The following is a 13,809-nucleotide window of genomic DNA, read 5'->3' as shown; positions in this document are numbered from 1 at the left end:
AGGACCTGAAATGCTTGCTGCAGAAGGTCAAGGACTACAGCCTTCAGTATGGATTGAAGCTCTATGTCAAGAAGACAAAGATTCTCACCAATGGACCAATTGGCAGCATCAGGATGAATGGTGAAGAGATTGAGATTGTTAACAACTTTAGTCTGCTTGGCTCCACGGTCAACACCCTTGGCACCAGTAGCCAGGAAATCAAAGAATGTATTGTGATAGGAAAGTCTGCTGTTAGGGACCTCTCCAGGTTACTGAAGAGCAATGGGGTCACTCTGGAGACTAAGGTGTGTCTGATACAGGCTATGGTCTTTGCAATTACTTGTTATGCATCAGAGAGTTGGACAATGACTAAGGAGGATAGAAGGAGAATTGATGCCTTTAAGCTGTGGTGCTGGAGAAAAGTATTGAATGCATCCTGGACTGCCAAGAAAACAGATTCATCCTGGAGAAGGTTAAACCAGGCTGCTCCTTGGAGACAAGGATTCTGGGGCTTCATCTGACATACTTTGGACATGTGTTAAGGAGGGACTGGTCCTTGGAGAGGGACATCATCCTTGGGAGGGTGGAGGGATGGCACTGAAGGGGAAGATCTTCTATGAGGTGGACTGATTCAGTGACTGGTGTAATCGGGATGGATGTGTCAGAGGCAGTGAGATTGGCACAGGATAGAGTAGGGTTTAGGGCTGTTTTATATAGGGTCGCTATGAGTTGTACATAGGGTCACTATGATGGCATATAACAGCAACAACAACAACACATCTTATAAATTCTTGACTGCTACTACCATGGGTGTTGATTGTGGATCCAAGTAAAAGAAATTATTGACAACTTCACTCTTTTCTCTATCATGATGTTGCCTATTGGTCCAGTGGTGAGGATATTTTTTTTCTTGATGTTGAGGTGTAATCTGTATTGAAGGCTGTAGCCTTTAATCTTCTGCAGTAAATGCTTCAAATCTTCTTCACTTTCTGAAAGCAAGGTTGTATCATCTGGATAAAGCAGATTGCTGCTGAGTCTCCCTCCAATCCTGATGCAATTTGTTATATAGTTCAGCTTCTCAAGTGATTTGCTCAATGTATAGATTGAGTAGGTCTAAAGAAAGAATACAATCTAATGCACACATTTCTTGACTTTAGACTATGAAGTATTCCTTATTCTGTGAACATACCATGGACCACCAAGAGAACAAACAAGTCTGTACTGGAGAGGGTGAAACTAAGTTTCTCCTTGGAGGCAAGGATTCTGAAGCTCTGTCTCAACATACTTTAGACATGTGGCCAGGAGAGACCAGTCCTTTGAGGAGGACATCGTACTTGGAATGGAAGGGAGGAGAGAAAGACCCCAGATGAGATGGAGTTACACAATAACTGGGGTAATGAGGGTAGATGTGTCAAGATCAGTGAGATTGGTTCAGGATAGAGCTGAGCTATTGTACATGTGGTTGCTATGACTCTCAGGTGACTCAACAACACATAACAACAACAACATTATATTCAATATATATACTTGTGTGTGTGTGTGCATGAGTGTGTGTGTATAAAACCTTACTTTCCCCTCCAATATCTATTCTCATCTTTTCATATCCAAATTTATCCCTCAGTCTACACTGTTCTTGTACCAAAACTGTTCTTGTTTATCTCCACTACCATCTTTCATGTCTACAATTTCAACAACCTTCTAATGTTCTGCCTGCTTTTACTACCCTTGAGTCTCTATATTCATATAAAAACATCTAACTGACTACATCACTATTCCTAGTAAAGCTCTTTAATTACCATATGGCATTTATAGTCCAAGTTAACATACCATAAAGGCCCACTTGGTTGACTAGTGCCTACCTTCCTAGTTTCTTCTTTCCAAAGATGAATCTACTTGAAATCCAAGTCTACTTGAAATGTATCCTCCAGCTACATTGGCCTGTTAGTAGCTGTACATATCATACTATTTCTGACCTCTGTCATATTTGTCATGCTCCCTCTCCCATGATGGAATGCCCTTTGTACAGCCTTTTCTTGAAAAAGAAAAAGAATTTAAAACAAAGCAGAAGGGGGAAAAAGAAAGTAAAAGACAATTTTTGAAGCTAACAATCTAGAAAGTCTTCTCTACTTATTCTGATTATGATTCCATATGTGTTCTGGAAATGTGAAATTGTTCTCAATGAAATCTTAAGAAGGACAGATTTGACAGCATGTACAGTAGGAGCCAGTCAAAATGTACGTATTCTTAGCCTGGTATTTTTCGTTATTGAGACATAACTTATGAAATAATTCTCTTGTGTATGATTTTGCATGTAGTTGGTATTATATAAAAACTAAATTAGTGACATATGTGATTGATATTATAGTCATATTGTTGTGTTTGCTTTTATGTGAACATCTACAGGGAAAAGTCACAAATACCAGTCATCAGTGGCCCACAAGAATGAAATGCATGAACCTCCCCCAGAGATGGTTCAAACAGTAACTCCTGTGGAGGTTCACATAGGCACCTGGTTTACAACCACGCCAGAAGGAAATCGGATTGGCACCAAAGGACTGGAAAAAATAGCAAACTTGACCCCGTTTTTATCCTTTAAGGCCACAGATCCTATGAACGGAACGGTATGGCAACCTATTGAAGAAAATTTGAAAGTAATTAGAATTCTGAAATAACATGAGTAAAATGTCTGACATAGACGTTTTCAATAAATATTTGTTAAGAGATAATGGATAACCAGATGCATATATGGATTAATTCTCCCAAATCTTAAAACATCATCAGTCTTATTTTAACCAACACAATATGTCAGAATTTTTAAAATAAGAGATGGGTTATCAATTTTCTATACTACTTTTATGATGTACATAACTAATAATATCAAGAATTTTTTTATGTTGAATGTATTTGTGTACATATACCTCATTCTTATTTCTTTGTGTTCAACTGCAGTGAGTAACAGAAATCTGTTCATGATCCTTGACTTATAGGAACTTATAGTGTATGTAAGAAGATAAATTTATATTAAATAACACAAGAGTTCAATACCACAAGGGTATCTGTACATATGATTTTATTTGAAACATATTAAGTGACAAATGAATGGCAGGGAGAAAAGGAAAGGTTTTATTGTGATAGGAAATAAAAACTTCTATTTGCTAGGTTTTCTGTCATGTAATTTGGATGCCTTATCTAATTCAATCCTCACCACAGTAGATATTATTACTCAGATAAGGAAACTGAGCCATAGCAAGTTAAATACTCATATAGGAAATGCTAGCACTGGAATTATAATTAGTTGTTGGTGACTAAAATTTAAGCTCTTCCCATTCTTCATTTATTCCTCTAATATCATAGGTGAAGGTTCTCTATACACTCTGGACATAAATAAGATGCAGAATTTCTTTCGGTGCAAAATCTCTGGCTTCTGGCCTTCCTGCTATTGTTTATAACCACATGCTGCTCTCCTATTTGCTAATTGTCAAGAAGAATTACATCTTCCAACCAAATATGTTTTCCTTTCTTCCTCTACCTAATTCAGAAGTAATCTCTTAATTTTTTTTGTTTTATGTGCCACTTAATAAATATCTGTGATTAATTAATGGAAGGAGTCCTGGTGGTACAATGGTTAAGCACTCAGTGGTTAAAATTTATCAGCTTCTCCTCGGGAGAAAGATGATACAGTACAGTCTGCTTCAATAAAGGTTTAAAGCCTTTAAGAGTTCATAGAGTTTCCAAAGGAATATTGTTTAGGAAGTATGTTTAGGAAGTAAATACCACTCCTGCTTCCAAACATGTTTTAGCCTTGGAGCTCCACCAAGCACTGTCCACCATGGGTAACCATTATGGCATTGGCTGATGATGATGGTCTGCTTTTATATTCAAGTGTTTTTGTTCTAGAATCTACTGTTTGTTTCAGTTATTCTCTAAGTTGGCATGTGTCAAGGCAATTGGAATATGATTCTTGCTGTCCTAAGACCTGCTGGCCTTTACCACTGCAAAATGTATTTGACAGAATCAACATGGTGCTGATAGGGTGGGGAAGAGGTGGCAGTTTCTCTGACTCCCAGGAACTTCTTAATTGTAGAGATGTTGCTGATTCTTGTTTTAAACGCATGTAGCAGAGCAAAGTCAGAAAGAATAGACGCATTGAGTTCTTCCTTCATTAAAATAGCTTCTATCAGTTGTACATCTGCTCAACTGAATTTGTTTTCCAACAAGAAAATCCTCTCCTTGGTCTTTAAAAATCTTTTCAAAGACAGGTAAATAGAGAATTTTTGCCTTCTTCACAATTAAAGCCAGGTTCTCCTCTTTCTCCTCAGTGGGTTTGAAAGGCGTCACCACGATCATCATCATCAGGTCCAATTTTCCATCAACATACATATCAATCTTGACTCTCTCCTTCAGATCCTCTCCCTAAAAATTGTACTTGGCAGCCAGATAGCTGAGGATGGCTCTATTTTTTGTGAGCATCATTCCATTCATTTTCAGGCAAAGACTCTTTGCCTAAAAGAAAGCATCCCCCTTTTCCCAATTTTTCATATTTCTCTCAAGAAATATTTCTTCAAACTCAACTCCAGCTGCAGCCAGTAACCAGCGGTTTACTCCATTCTGCCCGGTCATGAAAGTAGTATAGTTTGGGTTTGGCTCCCATGACTCTTGGTTCAGAGTTTTCTTATTTCTTTCCAGCTCTTCTTTTTCAGTCAGTAATCTCTCAATTTGCACCTGGTTTCTTAGTCATCTTTTTCTATAAAGCTAAAACCATATATTCACTTGTGACAATTATTTTTGTTTACTTTTGGTCACTTTCAGTAAATTATCTAAATTAAGCCCCTAATGTCTGACTTAATATTAAAATTTTATTAGCACTTCTCAATCAACAACTCCTAATTTTCCTCATTAAATATATACTGCCATTATGGAGGCAGAAGCCAGCATGCAAAAGCATTGACTCTTACATGGATTAGACACCAAAATTCAGCATCCTGATACTAGTAGTTATTTGAGGGACACTCACTTTGCTAATTTTCCCACATACTAACACATTTCATTATCTCTTTTATACATACATATACACACAAATTATAGTTGTTTGTATTTTACACATGAGGCAACTAAGCTTAGAGCAAATTAAATGACTTGTCCAAGGTCACACAGCTAGTGGTAGGCAGAATGTGGACCTCACCCTATTGGTGCATTCTAGATCCCACGTGCTTAACCACCGCATGGACCGCAAAGGACCAAGAAATTGAAATTATCTCCTTCCCTGCCTCTACTCATTTCCACATGCACCCCAACTTTATCTCATTCTGATACCCCCTCCTTTACTCACATGGATTCTTCTAACTCTGCCCAACCCTTACTCATTCCCATCACCACCTCCATTCTCTCTCTCTCTATTCCTTTTCCTTTACCCTTCCCTGCTCTCCCACCCCACAACCTCACCTCCTTTTCCCACTTTTTTCCCACCTCTAACTCTGTTCTCTAACCCCTCTCCCTCAATCCTCACCCCCTTTTCCTCATACTCCTACTCCTCTTCCTTCTCACCCTTCACAAAAATTTTTTTTTAAAAATTGAAATTATCATGTGGTTGTCACTGTGTGCTGTCAAGTCATAACTTACCTATAGCTGATTGTCCAAAAGGTTTTCAGAGGCAGTAAATCAATCAAATGGGAGAAGATTGTCCATCATTCTCCCATAGACCTATTTGATGGATTTGAACTGCATGCCTTTGGGATTGCAGCACATCTTCTTACACCTAGGCCACCAGAGCTCCCTTCATATTATCATAGGACATAAAATTAAAAATGAATGGGTTCCCCTCCCCCGACATCTGATCAGCAGTAGCTCATTTTAGAGGGATAGGCACTACCCTTGATGCATAGCAATCTGATTCAAGTCTCAGTCATGCTCGTTACATATAATTTAGCACATGTTTCTAACCTAGATTTCCTTGCTTAAGAAAACAAAGATAATCATCATTACCTAAAACTGTAGGGAAAATTGATATGTACCAGTCTCATAACTATCAAGTGTTTAGGAAGCTTTCTTGCTATTGTGTTACTACAGCTACTAAGAATAATAGTGATTATCTCATAGTGAATAATGCTTCAGGCAACTAACCAAAGGGTCAGCAGTTGGAATCTACCAGTTGCTTCTCAGAAGGCAAATAAGGGGTCCCTCCCATAAAGATATCTCATAGCTGACCCGCCAGTTAATTTTCAAAGACTGTAAATTACACAGGAGATTTCCCATCTTTCTCCCACGGAGAAGCTGGTGGATTCAGTCAGAGAGGTGCTACCTTTGGGTTAGAAATAGAACTCCCTATGGACTACACCACCAGTCTGCACCATCAGAGTTCCCACACAGCTATACAGCCTCAAACCCTGATGGGTGGGTGCTATGAATCAGAATCAACTCAACAGAACTGACTCAACTGAATTAGGAACTCACCATGTTGGGAACTGGAAGATGTCAAGGTATTAGCAAGTGTTTGAAAATTCTAAAATAAGTATCTATATGGACTGAGGCTCAATGTCAAGAAGACAAAGATTCTCACCACTGGACCAGTTGGCAGCGTCAGGATGGATGGCGAAGAGATTGAGATTGTTCACAGCTTCAGTTTGCTCGGCTCCACAGTCAACACTCTTGGCACCAGCAGTCAGGAAATCAAAAAGCGTATCGCGATGGGAAAGTCTGCTGTTAGGGACCTCTCTAAAGTACTCAGGAGCAACGGTGTCTCTCTGGAGACTAAGGTGCGCCTGATACAGGCCATGGTCTTTGCAATCGCTTGTTATGCATCAGAGAGTTGGACAATGACTAGGGAGGACAGAAGAAGAGTGGATGCTTTTGAGCTGTGGTGCTGGAGAAGAGTACTGAATGTACCATGGACTGCCAGGAAAACAAACAGATTCATCTTGGAGAGGATTAAACCAACCTACCCCTTGGAGGCAAGGATTCTGGAGCTTCGTCTGACATACTTTGGACATGTTGCCAGGAGGGACAGGTCCTTGGAGAGGGACATCATGCTTGGGAGGGTGGAGGGACAGCGCAGGAGGGGAAGACCCTCTATGAGATGGATTGATTCGGTCACTGGAGTAATTGGGATGGGTGTGTCAGAGGCAGTGCGGTTGGCGCAGGATAGAGCAGGATTTAGGGCTGTTGTGCATAGGGTCGCTATGAGTCGGAAACGACTCGACGGCACATAACAACAACAACATAGCTATAGTAGATGAAAATAAGTATTAATTGCTCACATGGCATCCTACTTTTAATTGCTTTATTCAACTTCATCCTCATTTAATTAGCATGGTATCCCTGAAGAACATACTGTTATTGCCCACATTTTTCAGGTGAATAAACTGGAACACAGAGAGGTCAAACAACTTATTCCTAGAGTTTGAAACTTGTTTCTGGAGCTGTGCTTTGATGTCAGGCAGCCTAACTCCAGAGCTTGTGCTCTGATCTATCGCAATTATACAGCAGTAATTCTTGTTACACCTACCTCACTGAAAGTGCCAAAATTAAGGATATTTTCATAATTAGTCAACAACAACAAGGGAGCTCTGGTGGCCTAGTAGCAAGAAGCTGTGCTGCGATCCCAAAGACATGTGGTTTGAGGCCACTAGCTGTTCCGTGGGAGAAGGATGGACGATCTCCTCCTGTGCAATTAACTCACACTGAAAACCTACCAGAGGGTCAGCTATGGGTTGGTTCCAACTCCACGATGTACAACAACAAGATTAAGGGCTTACTATTTATGAGACGCCTCAGGTCAATGTAGTCCCAAATGCTTAACCAGCTGTATGCATCCCTAACTTCTAACATGAACAGCTCCTTCCATATCTCAGCTCCTTCCATATCTCAGTTCCTCAATTTCTCTATGGCCCTTGGTTTCAGATTCACTAGAAGGTCTCTCAGAGACTCAGATCCGTTAGGGGAAGGACTCATGTGACCGCAGATATACAGGCTGGGTTGGGAGAAACTGGTGAGTAATGGGCCAGGATCCTGTAGACTGTCACTTGTGCCACAGCTACATGGTGACTGTGAGTGATGCAGGCTGTTGGTGTAGAGACTGGTAAGCAGCTGGAAGCTATGAGCTTCCCAAGCAAATGAGCATTTCTAAAAGAAAAAAAAAACACATTTGGTGCTGTGGTACCCTGAGCTTGTATAAGACTCTAGTAGGGTGAGACTCGTACCCCATCCTAATCCTCTCTCACTTCAGCACAAAATAAACAGTTAATCATTGGCTAGAGAGGACATCTGGATGAAAAACCTTAGATACCCAGAAAGACTTAAATAATGATCAAATTGCATTTCTCTTAAATTGTGTGCTCTCATGGCCTACTGTCAAGAAGCTGTGTTGCAATCCTGAAGTCACACAGTTCAAGTCCACCAACTGCTACACGGGAGAAGGATGGGCAATCTCCTTCAAAAACCACCTGAGGTGAGCTCTGGTGGCCTAGTGGCAAGAAGCTGCACTGCAATCCTAGAGGGGAGTGGTTCGAATCACCAGATGCTCTGCTGGAGAAGAAGGGACAGTTTCCTCTTGTACCAGTCAGATCCAATTTGATGGCACACACACACACACACACACACAATAATAATAAAGAAAGAAAGAAATAATTTTTAAAAACCCCTTAGGGTCAGCTGTGAATCAGATCTGACTCAGTAAACAACAAACAACATCTCCCTTACAGAGATAGTGTCATTACCACCTACTCCCAGTACATTTGAGTAAAATAGTAATAATAATAATAATAACAATAATAATAATTGCTATTACTCTAACATTTTATATAATGCACTTCAAAGAAAATAAATAGATCTGTCTTGGAGAGGGTGAAACCAAGTTTCTCCTTGGAGGGTAGGAGTTTGAAGCTTGATCTCACATACTTTGGGCATGTGGCCAGGAAAGATTGGTCCTTGGAGAGGGGCTTCATTCTTGGAAGGGTGAGGAGACAGCACAGAAGAGGGAGACCCCAGATGAGATGAATTGATACAGTAACTGGGACAGTGGGAGTTGATGAGTTAATGAGACTGGCTCAGGACATGGCAGTGTTCAGAGCTGCTGTACATAGAGTCTCTATGGGTTACAAGCAACTCGATGGTGCATAACAACATTACCATTTTATATGAAAGTTACATACCTTTATATTCATCTGGACTCTGTATTGGATCACTGTGTCACTTAAGAACACACAAGTTTAGAAAACATCCACCATTATGTTCAAGTATACATTATGTAGTTGCAAAGAGAAGTGAAGTTTGAGGTTAAAAGTAATTATAGGGATCACCATCTTCAAAAGCAAGGAGAAAGTGCAAGAATGGGCAGAGAAAGATATTAGATATTAATGGTACAGAACCAATAAAGCTTCAACAACCTGACAGTAAACTCAAGAGAACGTATTGCCTGTCCCAAAGATTCAGCTATGATTGAGGTCAAGCTGCTTTCTCTCTGCCTCCCTCACTTAGTAATTGTAAAACCCCATTAAAGATGTGATAAAGGGGCTTTTTTGCATTTATTTTAATGAAAGTTTACAAAGACTTCAGATTTCCATTCATTTATTATTGCACTTTTCTCCCTGCCCATCCCTCCCCCTTGCTCTTCTCTCTGAAAAGTAAGATAAATTCTTTCATTGTTATACAATCCCTCCTGCCAAGTCCACTCCACTACACAGCCTTTGTTCTGGACTCCTGTCATGATGATAATACCTAATTATATATCCCTCCCTCACCTGTTTCAATGCAGTATACATTATTTATCTTCTCTTTTTCAGTCTCACCTCAACCCTGATAACAGTCCCGTATTACAACACTGGCACTATGCAATATTTGTCTTTTTGTGACTGTGATAGTTCACTCAGCATAATGTCCTTCAGGGTTATCCATTTTGCATAATATTTCATGTGTTCCTTGTTTTTCAATGCAGTGTAAGTATTCCATTGTGTGAGTATACCAGAGCTTCTCTATCCATTCGTTTGTTGATGGACCCTTGGTTGTTTCCACATCTTTGTAAAGGGCTTTCTAAAGCTGAAGCACGTGCCAAAAACATTGGCAGAGGTTGTTGGCAAATTACACTTCCCACAATTTCTTTCTTGAAGTCTCTATGTCCACTACATGTACATACACCTGGAGATTTGGAGCTCCATTAGTAAGTGATTTAGCTAAAGCATTTAAGAGTTGATCTGATTGTCGCTTAAGATTGGCACATTTGCCTGTACTAACTAAAATATTTACATCGATTCTACTTTATAGATATTGTGTGTTTGTGTGTTTGTGTGTGTGTGTTTATATGTTAAAACTATGTACTTGAAACACTTTAGTCGTGTTTTCCCCCCATCAGAATAAAATCCTAAACCTTTAACATAGCTTAATGTCCTCCCCATTATAATTGTGATGTTATTCATATTCTGGACACAAGCCTGTCCATGACATATTATTCTGAGACATTAGAAGTCTTGCCTGTCTCCCACAGATCTTCCTTCCAGCTCAGTCTACCAGATCAACTTTACAACAAGCAAGATGCCACATTTGTCTTAACTCTTGAGTAGCCATGATAATGGGGTGTTTTGCTGTTTCTCTAGACAAACACACCTTAGCCCTGTCCTGATGCTAACTTTTTACTCACAAATAAGCTAAAATAGAAGGAACAGCAGATTTGAAGTCTGTAAGCCATTAATCCACATACTCAGCATACTTACATGTTGAGTGACCTTGAGCAAATTTATTGTTTTGCAAACCTAAATTTCTCTATCTGTAAGATGAAAAATATCATTTCTTGCTTTTTCAAATTATTTTCAAGGATTAGATTAGGTTTATGAGACAAAATTTTCATTTATAAATAAATGCTTAGGATTTTGGTGATACCGCCTTTGTCTTAAGTGGGGCTAAAGATAAGTGCTGTTAGCACAGCAGACCAAATAATGATACTCTGCCTTCAAATATTCAGGTTATGACAACCCGAGAAGACAAAGTGGTCATTGTTGAACAGAAAGACGGCACTCGTATAGTGGATCATGCTGATGGCACCAGAATCACGACATTTTATCAAGTTTATGAAGATCACCTTCCTCCAGAGGGTGAAGATATAAGTAAGTTTAATGTTTCATGTGTAGGGCAATAGTTTGCCATTTTAAATTAAGATCAAGTCCTCACCATTGTTGAATGTATATATAAGAAAAAGATTTTGTTTTTATTAAGTTAGCAAAGTCAAAGAGCAGTTGGCAAGGTGCAAAATACCCACCTTTTGGTTAGCAGATCAACACATGGTGTATCTATGACACCAGAGGTGTTCATTCTTTAAAGTACTGAATAGAAAAGTGAGCTGTTAGAAAAATGTCAGTGTTCATCAATGGCAGAAGAGAAAGACAAAAAATAGCACAGTCTTAAAAGGAATTACTATAGAGCCATTAAAAGGCTTTGTGAAATACATACACCCTCATACACATGTAACAACAAATACCCAATATAGTTGCAAACCTATTTCTCTTAAGTTGATTCTAAGAGAGGGTAGAATTACCCGTGGGGATTCCAGGGCTATCATTTTTATAGAAGCAGATTGCTTCACGTTTCTCCCAGAGAGCAGCTAGCTGGTAAGTTCAAACTACTGACCTTTGGGTTAGCAGCCAAGTCAAGACGATTGCAAGTCTAAAAACAGTGTCAAATAGAAAAACCTGATAAAATGACGCATAAATACATAATTGTATAGATTTAAAGTATACTTTATATATTCTCAGGATATTTGTTTTATTAAAGATAAATATGGGCTGTGTAGGAAAAAAATAAACTCAAGGATAAAGACAAAAGTGACTTTCAAACCTATCTGTACATGTTCTGTGTTATAAAACATTTTAAAGGGAACTATTTGAAGTAAACTTTGATTCATCGATACATGAGTGGTTGAATAGTATTTTACACTTTTCTAAATAGTTTCAATTTCTCAAAGCAGAAATAATAGAACAAAACAGTATAACAAATCCAGTGTATATCATTCTTTCAAAATGACAAGGCTAGTAAACCTAACCCTGCAGACTTCTCTGCACATAGAAGCTACTTTCCAATCATATCGTTGACACAGAAAGTCCAGCAGGTTAGCCAACAGCCACAGCTTCAGCAGGCTAAGGCCTGTTTTCAAGCCCGTATTTCTCATCAGATCTGCTAACTTTGCATTTGCTTGTAGCTGAAGGTTTTCAGACTTTCATCAGGCAAGTGAAATGTATGCAGATAGAGAGCGCTCACTATGCCACGGTTATCACCAACTGTGAGGACAGTAGCTGCTCTGCCACCTTTGGCGATGGAACATCTGTTATTGCAAAGCCACAGGGAACATACCAGGTAAGTGCAGGAGACAAATGAGGGGTTTCGGGGGGGGGTGGTTTTGGGGTTTTTAATTAACTTTTTTAATTAATTTTAATGAAAGTTTACAGAGATTTTGGATTTCCATTCATTTATTGTTCACTTTTCTCCCTGTCCAACCTCCCCTACCCCGTTCGCTCTTCTCTTTGAAAAGTAAAAGAAAAATTCTTTCATTTTATACAATCCCTCGCCTCAAGTCCACTCCACTATGCAGCAGTCATTCTGGACTCCTGTCATGACAATAATACGTAATCATATATCCCTTTTAAACACTTCTCTCCCTCATCTGTTTCAATGCAGTATACATAATTTATCCCATCTTTCTCAGTCTCCCCCCAACCCTGATGTCAGTCCCGGTTTTTACAATAGTGGCCCTATGCAGTATTTGTCCTTTTGTGACTGAGATATTTCACTCAGCATAATGTCCTCCAGGGCCACCCATTTTAAATAATATTTCATGGCTGCTATGGGTTTTACAGGAATTTTCATAACCTGGTTCATGCCAACCAGAGTCACCTCTTTCTATCTTCATTCTTACTATCTTTATTCTTACATTTCATTTGAGTCCCTCTCTACCTAATCTGCCAAGGATGAATGGTAAAGCAGGAGATAGCTCATAGTCTTTGGGGTTCCACTTCCTTCCCTGAAGCAAAGCTCTGTCCTTGGAAAGAGCACTGTTAGTGTCTCTAGCATCCTGCACTTCCCTGGTGTGCACGATTACCTGGGGTCAGTCTCAGTCCTTCAGTCCAGGAGGATTTACCTTTCCACTTGCTGGATCAGACAAACAAGGTGACACTCACTGTCACAAATGGAATAAGAGGAACTCAGTAGCACTCAGTGGCACAAGTTCAGATCCAGAATAAGAAAAACAAAATCCTCATTAACAAATCTTTATTATTATAACAATTTCTGAGGCCAGTTTATTTCTCCCATGTCTCTTAATAATCTTATTCTAATACTTTTTCTAAGTTGCACCTGATTCAAGCCATGGTCTTTTCAATTTCTTACTATGTATCTGAAAGTTGAACACTGAGTAAGAATGAGAGAAGAAGAATTGATGCCTGTAAGTGATGGTGTTGGAGAAGAGTGCCGAATATCCCATGGACTGCAAAAAAACCAAACAGATATGTCTTGGAGAAAGTGCAGCCAGAGTGCTTCTTAGAGGCAAAATGGTGAAACTTTATGTCACATATTTTGAGCATGTTGGCAGAAGAGGCCAGTTGTGGGAAATGACATCATGTTTGGAAAGGTAGAGGTTCAGGAAAAGAGAGGAAGACCCTCAAAAGATAAATTGGCATAGTAACTGTAACAAAGGGCTCAAATATATGATAGATAATGGGAATTGGACAGGAAAGGACAGGGTTCAAATTCATTATTAATAGGGTCACTATATGTCACAGTCAATTCAATGGCACCTAACAACAACAACAATCCTTTTCATTTCATTAGATCATTATGAAGTAAGGTGGAGGCTAA

General features: G+C 39.3%; 1 protein-coding gene across 1 annotated transcript in view; it reads left to right on the top strand.

The window, feature by feature from the left end:
- The window catches only part of SPAG17 (sperm associated antigen 17), a 395,169-nt gene that overhangs the window by 310,355 nt on the left and 71,005 nt on the right, over positions 1–13,809 (top strand). Inside the window, exons 29-31 of the mRNA XM_006902657.1 lie at positions 2,383–2,600; positions 10,928–11,069; positions 12,158–12,312. Of these exons, the coding sequence (XP_006902719.1) occupies positions 2,383–2,600; positions 10,928–11,069; positions 12,158–12,312 (515 nt within the window). The remainder of the gene's footprint in view (positions 1–2,382; positions 2,601–10,927; positions 11,070–12,157; positions 12,313–13,809) is intronic.

Source organism: Elephantulus edwardii, unplaced genomic scaffold (assembly GCF_000299155.1).
Source record: "Elephantulus edwardii isolate Elephantulus edwardi_28Jun2011 unplaced genomic scaffold, EleEdw1.0 scaffold00437, whole genome shotgun sequence".
Lineage (NCBI taxonomy): Eukaryota > Metazoa > Chordata > Mammalia > Macroscelidea > Macroscelididae > Elephantulus > Elephantulus edwardii.
This window is presented reverse-complemented; position numbering and strand designations above follow the sequence as displayed.